The 8566-nt window shown below is 51.3% G+C and overlaps 1 protein-coding gene across 8 annotated transcripts in view; it reads right to left on the minus strand.

The window, feature by feature from the left end:
• CFAP100 (cilia and flagella associated protein 100) overlaps window positions 1-6906 on the minus strand; it is a 52048-nt gene extending 45142 nt beyond the window's left edge. For 3 of the 8 annotated variants that reach the window (XM_042912783.1, XM_042912750.1, XM_042912809.1), the window contains exons 1-2: window positions 6841-6906; window positions 5727-5834 (exon numbers count right to left, since the gene is read on the minus strand). In XM_042912783.1, the coding sequence (XP_042768717.1) occupies window positions 5727-5775 (49 nt within the window). In that variant the 5' untranslated portion in view covers window positions 5776-5834; window positions 6841-6906. The other 5 variants (XM_042912775.1, XM_042912756.1, XM_042912764.1 and 2 more) reach the window with 5 other exon arrangements.
• Window positions 6907-8566: the final 1660 nt, after the last annotated feature.

Below are 8566 nucleotides of genomic sequence, written 5' to 3' on the forward strand. Positions count from 1 at the left end.
CCTGAGCCAGAACCCCAAGCCAAGCCCCTCGTGAGTTCCTGACCCACGGAAACTGAGCTAACGCATGCTTACTATTGTTTTAAGCCACCAAGTTTTGGGGGGAATTTGTTACACAGCAGTAGAGAACCAGCACACTCTTCAGTGGCTTATAGGACTGGGACCCGTATCCACACAGTCTGGGACACTGTGTCATGTCACCCAGGCATCTCTGTGGCTTCTTATCTTGCTCCAGCCACTCGAGGAGTCTAATGGCCCTCACCTCTCTGGTAAGTGCCACTCCTGCCATTCTGTAGGGGTCACCTTCCTTCATAAGATGGGGAACTCCTTGAGGACGGGTGCATTAACTGTGGCTTGTCCTTTCTATATCTGATGCTCTAATATTTGGATCTTACTGACCCTGCAGGGACTGTCCCTGCCTCTCCACCCTGGGGTTGGCCAATCCCTAGAGAGAGTTAAGGAGTTGTCCAAGAGTACAAACTAACTAATCCGGAGCTCACACACCCACCTCCCACCTCTGCTATCAGGTTCTCATACCGAGGGCCACTGGCCCCTGCTCCAATCACCTAGGGCCAGGTACCAGACATCTCAAGACAGCACTATGCCCCGAGTCCAGAAATTACTCAATCCAGTCAACCCTAAGCCCATATACCCTGCCTCACCCGTTCCTTCCCATGGAAATCACAACAGAGGCTCCTGCCCACAGTTGCCCTGCTCCCTCTGCTTTTGACCCAGCCTGGTCCTTCCCTGTGTGGCCCTGCTTCCTGTTTCTAGGGATCTGTGAGGATAATAAACTACCTCTCCCATGGCAGCCACCCCCTCATCTGTTGGCCTCGTCACACCTGAGTAGTAATGCAACCTACATTGTATTTTTTTAAATTTTTTTATTTGTGTGTCAATTTTAATATCTATATATGGATTTACATTCTCATAGTTCTTTTTCATTACATTGATATATCTACATGGCATATTTATGATTGCTTTTGTTCTCTTTTTAAAAAATTTTTTTTAATGTTTATTTTTGAGAGAGTGAGACAGAATGTGAGTAGAGGAGGGGCAGAGAGAGAGAGGGAGACACAGAATCCGAAGCAGGCTCCAGGCTCTGAGCTGATGTGGGGCTCGAACCCACGAACCTCGAGATCATGACCAGAGCCCAAGTTGGACACTTAACTGACTGAGCCACCCAGGAGCCCCTCTTTTTTTTTTCTTTTTAGTTAGCATACAGTGTTATATTAGTTTCGGGTGTACAATACAGTGATTCAACAATTCTATACATCACCCTGTGCTCATGATGACAAGTGCTCTCCAGAATCCCTATCACCTATTTCACCCATCCCCCACTCCCCTCCCAGCCTCTTCATCCAGTTCTGCCCTGGAAACTGCAAGTGTCCATCTAGACTCTAGAGTTCCAAATTGGGATTCTGATAGCTCCTGCCAGCTCAGAAGTTGTTTTGGTGGAGAGACGGATTCCTGGATCTTCCTACTCTTAACATTTCCCATGACGTCACCCCAAGCATAGAGATTTTACTCTTTTAGATGCCCTTGTGAATGGAGTTGCTTTCTTAATTTCCACTTTGGATGGCTTGGTGCTGGCGTGTAGGAACACAAATAGTTTTGGTGTTTTGATCTTGTACCCTGCAACCTGGCTGAATTCATTTACTTGCATAAGCAGCTTTCTGGTGTATTCCTTGGGATTATCTTTATATATAGGAGTAGTTTCCCGTCTTCCTTTACAGAGGGGGCGCCTGGCTGGCTCGGGCAGTGGAGCATGTGACTCTTGATCTGGGGGTTGTAAGTTGGAGCCCCACACTGGGTGGGGAGTTTATTTAAAAACAAAATCTTTTTTTTAATGCTTATTTATTTTTGAGAGAGAGAGAGAGCACAAGTGGGCGAGAGGCAAAGAGGAAGACACAGAATCCAAAGCAGGCTCCAGGCTCCGAGCTGTCAGCACACAGCCCGACGCGGGGCTCAAACTCACGAACCCCGAGGTCATGACCTGAGCTGAAGTTGGACACTTAACCGACTGAGCCACCCAGATGCCCCAAAAAACAAAATCTTCAGAAAAGAAACATAAATGCTCTGGCTTGAGCTTTTAGCACAGTGTCGAATAGCTAGCAGACATCCCTGCCGAACTCTGACCTTCAGGGGAAAGCTTTCAGGCCAACAGGATTGTACCAAGGACCTGTTACTTGCCAAGCAAATATGGCAGGCAAGACGGGCAAACACCCCTGCCTGGGTGGAGCTTACGACGTGCTGGGGAGAGACAGACAAGTTGGGAACGCTGACGCACGTTGGCAGGTGGAAAGTGGCACCAAGAAAAATAAAACAGAAGGTGACATTTGAATGAACTCCTAAAGGAGGCGGAAGAGGGAGCCACAGGGAGATCTAGGGGAAGAGCATTCTGCTCTGGCCTAGGAACACAGGCAGCGGAGTGGCAGGAATGGAGCAGCTCTGAGAGGGAAGCTGTTTATTGCTTTTCTCTCCAACTTTCTGCAGGGGTCCTGCAGACCCCTCCCCACAAGCCTGACTGGGAAGCCTTGGGTCTAGTCTGGGCTTTCCCTGGCTCCTCTGCCTGGACAAGGTCTCTGTCAAGTGTCCACCTCCGCACCAGGGGTGACGCCTTGCCCAGGATCTCCAGGGAGGCTGTGGGTGAACCAGCCCCTCTTCCTGTGTCACAGACAATGGCATCCCTACTCATTGAAGTCATAAGGCCCAGAAATGGTGCAATCTCCCTGCTTAAACCCCTCCTAGCACCTCAACAGAACTGAATAATCCTCCCCAGCCTGCAAGGCCCTACCCAAGTTGTGCCAGACTGGCTTTCTGTCTCTTCCTCTCACACTGCAAGCTCATACTGGCCTCAGGACCTTTGCTGGACCTTCTCCACTGCCTTGAATGTCCTCTCTTATTTCATCCTTCAGGATCGTTACTGATAGGTATCGAATGTCACCTCCTCTGAGACGCCTTCCCGGACTACTGCTCCCATTTAAATTATGCCCTATGCCCCTGCCCAAAGCCTCTGGTAGGTCTCCCTTCTACTGCTTCTTGGCTGGTAAATACAGACTGTTTGCTTTCCAATGTTTGCCTCCCTTGTCGCAATATGAGTCCCCACCAAGGGGAGGGTTTTATTCACTCCTGAATCCCTAGCTTAGAACAGATGCCTGCATCCAGCTGGCACTTAAGAAAGGTTTGTGAATGAAGAGCAAACCCAGAGCTCACTTCTCTGATGTCAAATTCTGGCCGTCTTGGCCCAGACCCCTTAACCACTGCTCCACCTGTATTCTCTGAGCATCTTCTTCAGACTCAGGCTTCACACTGGGAGACCAGCCGAGGCCCTGAAGGTGGGGTACTGGTTGTAATAATGGTGACGGTGGAGAGACTAATAGCAATGTCAAGGAGGCTACTGTTTATAGGGCACTTACGGTGCACAGGGCGTCATGCTGAGCCCTTGACCTGTGTTTCCATTTGCATCTCACAATAGCCTTAGGGACTGGGGATTGCTCCCATTCCACAGATGCGGTAGCTGAGGCTCGCAGAGGTGCGGTGCTCCACCGGGTGTGTCTGACCCCAGTGCCTCCGCCCTCGGCTCTCTGGGTAGGGCTGGGGTCCAGACAGCCTACTTGTACCTGGCCCAGGCTCCCCTCCCCCTCCAGGGAACTCAGTCTTTCTGGCCCTTACCTTAGTCCCCAGCTCCTGCAGCTGAACCCAGGATGTCAGGCTCAACAATCCGCCCCCATGGAGCGATTTCACGTACCCCCCTGTGTGCCCCTGCTTGGCCTGGCCTGGTAATGCCCTGGGTCTGTACACTTGAGGTACCTGCTTGGCCTGGTTTCCTCCCAAAGGCACAGACCCTCAACCCAGACCAGGAAAGCCTCCTGTTTACATGTCACCTGCAAGGGAAGTGATATACATAGTGTTGAGGGTTACAGGGTACCCCCTACCCCCGCCATGTAACCACCCTCCTGGTTCTTCTGGATGAATCAACATAGTTTATAAAGTCTTCAATGGTCTTGTGCTAGTGCAGTCATGTTGCTGCATTGGTGTGTGTGTGTGTGTATGTATGTGTGTTTAGAATCGATTTGTTGTCTGCAAACATTTCAAAGCTATCTTTTTTTTTTTTTTTTTGGTAACCCCATTTCAGCCTTTCTTCATTTTTTAATTCACTCTGGAACAGAGCGAGTAAGCACAGAATGGCAATAGTGGGGGCAAATGTTGATAGCTGTACATGTTTTTTAATATTTTTTTAATGTTTGTTTATTTTTGAGAGACAGAGATAGAGCACGAGTGGGGGAGGGGCAGAGAGACGGAGACACAGAATCTGAAGCAGGCTCCAGGCTCTGAGCTGGCAGCACAGAGCCTGACATGGGGCTCGAACTCATGGATCGTGACATCATGACCTGAACCAAGATGGACACTTAACCGACTGAGCCACCTGGGGGGCCCTGATAGCTGTACATGTTTTAAAACAAACTAAATGCCAATTAGCATGGACTGATTAAATAAACTATGGTACATCCACACTATGGGATTACTGTTCTGCTCACAACACTAGAAGTCTAAGGGTACTCATATATTGATAAGAAAGCGTCTCCACGGTATCTGGGTTAATGGAAAAAACCAAGGTGCAGGAAGCCTGTGTCTTGTGTGGCCATCTGTGTGAGAGAGGGACAAACTGTATGAATTGTATCTATATGCCAGTGTGCACAGAGCTTATGAATGGAGCTCTGTGGAAGGAGGTGAGAGATTGGAGCCAAGGGCTACCTCTGAGGCGGCGATACTGCGTATCTGGGGACAGGTGGGACCTTTCACAAGAGGGGGCTTTGAACACTTTGGAATTTTGAACCATGGCAATAGTTTACCTACTCAAAAACAAATTACAAGCTGAAGGCATTTAAGAGCACACAGATGACAGTATTTCCTACTCTGCAACCCGCCCCCCCCCCAGCCCTGGCGGCCTCCCTCCAGGCCACCCAGGGGGGGCACCTGGCAGCAGGTGTGTGACTTCAGAGGAGGCAGGATGTCCTCCCACAAGGGCCTGGGGCCAGCCTCTGGGCTCATCCCAGTGACCATAGCTGCAGAAAGGCTGAGAGAGCCCCACCTCCACTATGGTACCTTCTACAAAACCTATTATGGGGTGAATTGTGTCCCCCACCCCTCCAAGTTAATGTTTCTGAGTACTTGAAATCCTAACTTCCAGCACCTCATGACATGACCCTGGTAAGAAATAGGGTCATTGTAGACGTAGATGAGGTCATGGGTAGTAGTGTGGGCATCTATCCTGTATGACTCCCGACCTTAATCAAAAGGCGAAATTTGCAACAGACACGCACACAGGCAGAATGCCATGTGACGATGAAGGCAGAATGACGCATCCATAATCCGAGGAACGCCAGACATTGCCAGCCAACGAAGCCAGGAGACAGCCTGGAGCAGACTCTTCCTCGTGGCCCTCAGAAGGCACCAATCCTGCCGGGGACACCTATGTCTTGGACTTCAGCTCCCCAGAGCCGTGAGACAATAAATGTCTGTGGTTTAAGCCGCCAGTCTGTTGTGGCACTTTGTTACAGCGCCCTAGGAATGGAACATGGAGTTTCTAGGGAACCTGGCACACCTGGGATTTCTGCCTCATGGCCTGATTTGGAAACACCTTCACCTCAACTGACCCTGGACCTCACTATCCCAAGCTCCCTAGGCTGTCACTGATTCTGAGCCTAGGCCAGCCCCATACTTACTGTTGTAAATCATGTCCTTGGAGACCATAGTGGATGTTATCCTGGACATCTGGGCAGAGGAACAAAGGCTTGTTGCAAAACTTGGCCTTGGCTAAAGGCGATTCCAACCTGAGGAGTGACACAGTGCTTGAGCCAGATGACCCCAGGCCCTCACCCCCGTATCCCTGGGTGGCTGGGAACAGCTGGCATCTACTGAGGGCTCACAGTGTGGCCAACACCTATATCTCCCAGCCTCCCCCCTCCTTCATCCTCTCTCCCCTCCTTGACTTGGTTCCAGTTGCCCTGCCTTATCTTTCTGTTTCTAGAGCATGCACCGCCACACAAGACACAGACTTCCTGCACAGCCTTGCTCTGTCTCAGGGTCTTTGCATGTACCACTTCCTTGGCCAAAAAACGTTCACCCACACCCAGCTGTGGGTGGGAGGGTGCTCCCCCTGCACCATTTCAGAGATGTCTTCCTTCACCACACCGTCCACATGCTTTCTTTCTCCCCAACCCCATATGACCTCACCTTACTTTCTTCGCTGCAGTTACCGCTGTCTGAGTTATCACTTAAAAAAAATCCGTGCATTGCCTTTTTCCCCCCTGAAAGCAACCTCCAAGAGGACAGGGGTCTTTTCTCACGTGGAGCCAATGTGCTCATCAAAGCGCCTAGCGTGGCGTCTTTGGAGCGTCTTAACGATTCGCTGAATGAAATTTTCCTTTTGCAAAGGAAGAAGCAAAGTGGAGATTCAGCGAGGCGTCCAAAGTCACACAGCAAAGAAAGGCCACAGCGGGGATTCCAGCTCAAGATTCCTGGACTCCAAAGTCCGAGCCATTCCAGCAACACTCTGCTACTGCCCAGGCCTGGAGAGGGACGAGTTAGCAGCGCCCCGCCTCCCAACACCCCAACTCAGTTGGGATGAGCAGTGGGCCATACAGCGGGGGTGCACAAGGCATGGAAGGACACAGGGGTGGCTAGACAGCTAGGTATATGATAAAGCAAAGTAACGAGTAAGGACACACGGGCAGCCTTGCAAAGGGGGCTTGCAAGGGGCGCCAGAGGAGCCCTCCCCGGGCCCCACGCGCATCCCCGGCCCCGCGCACCCCCCCATGCGACCCCGCGCGCACCCACCGGCCCCCGTGCGCAGCGGCTAGCTCCGAAACCTCCGCGCGGCAGTTCACGGCTCGGGGCGTCCGGGCCTTCTATTTACGTCGCCATGGCAACCATTCTTCTTGCAGGCCAGGGCGGTGACGTCACAAAGCCTAGACGCCCCGGCTGCGTGGGGGTGGGGCCTGCAGGCTGCAGGGTCCCGGCGCAGAAAGTCGTGGAGTCCTGCTGTCCGAGCTGTCGGGTCGCCGCCCGAACGGTGTCCGGGATGGGGCCTGGGGAACAGGAGTTTCCTCCCTCCGTCATTCCTCCTTCCTCACTCCTGCTCTTTTCCTGTCGTTCCCCGATTCATTTCTTCAGTGTGCACCTCGGGATACCTGTGGTGCAAAAACAGACCTGTCCTTTCTGTCGAGTGGACCTCACTCTCTAGAGGGGCTGTTCTCAAAGTGTGGCCCCGGGGCCAGCAGCATCAGAGATGCCGGGAACTCTTTGGAGAAGTCAATGTTCTGCCTGTTTCTCAAGCAGAAAGTCTAGGGGCAGAGCCGTGCAACCAGGGCGGTAACAGGCTGGTTACATTGCTGGCTAAGGCTTGAGAATCCCTACTCCAGAGGGCGAATGAGACATGTACGAAAGACACAGAATGACGAGCAAGGACTATCAAAAGACAGGGAAGAAATGAGATGTTAAAGAGCAGGGATCCAGTTCAGATAGTCCAGATTCACCAGCGGATGTGGGCTAGGGTGGGCCCTCTGCCTCCCCAGCTGACATCCCTTGTTCCTTCAAAACAGGAGAACCCCTCCAGTCCTCACCACATAGTCCCATGCATCTAGGGAATTTGCAGATTGACAAAGGCTGCTTGGAGCTGGAGCACAGTCAGGGCTCTGTCTTTCTAGCTCACTGTCTTTCTAGCAGTATTCTGTGCTCTGGAGCAGACTGCCAGCCAGTAGATGCCAGGGAGAATCCCAGCAGCTCCTGGCTCTGCCCAAGGCAGGTGTAGCGGGTAGGGAGACGAGTTCCAAGGAACATGGAGGGGCTCCCTGAGGTGGAAGGAGCGGGGATCCCTCAATTCCCACTGGAGGACAGTGTCCCAACTGGCAGTATCTACCATAGGCTTTGTACAGGGACAAAGGAAATATTATGTTAAGCCATATACGTGATTTGTGTGCGTGTGTGTGTGAGTGTGCTCACATATGTGTGGGAGTATTTATTACAGCAGCTAGCATTCAATACCTTGAATAGACAAGTGGTGTTTACCCCCAGGATAGAGGCTCCTTACACTGTCAGGTAAAACCCCAAATGGTTTAGCCCCTGCCTGTCTGTGCAGCAGCAGAATAAAGAGCTGTGCACTGGAGTCAGGTATCAGCAGGAAAGCAAACACTTTCAAAATGGTTTATCTCAGACACTTATTGGTCTGAGACTTTTAGGAATCTGGAAAATGACTGACCCGAAGAGGGAAAAGCTACTGAGCATACTACCAATTCATTGTTATTAACAGGTGAGTTTACGAACTATTGTGAATTACCTGTGCACTTTTACAGAATGCTTCTGTGTGCCTGCTGCTGTTCTCTGTGCCCATCTAGCACAGTCCGCCTGTGAAGTAAGTCCTGTTAGTACCTCCAGGGTTAGTGAGGAGACTGAATCACGGTGAGATTAAGAAACATGCCCAGCAAAGCCAGGGTGTGCCCAAGACAGGATTTACAGGCAGTGGAGTTTTATTTTTGCTCTTAATCAGACACGTATGGACTCTGAC

The sequence above is a fragment of the Panthera leo genome, chromosome A2 (genome assembly GCF_018350215.1).
Source record: "Panthera leo isolate Ple1 chromosome A2, P.leo_Ple1_pat1.1, whole genome shotgun sequence".
Taxonomy (NCBI): domain Eukaryota; kingdom Metazoa; phylum Chordata; class Mammalia; order Carnivora; family Felidae; genus Panthera; species Panthera leo.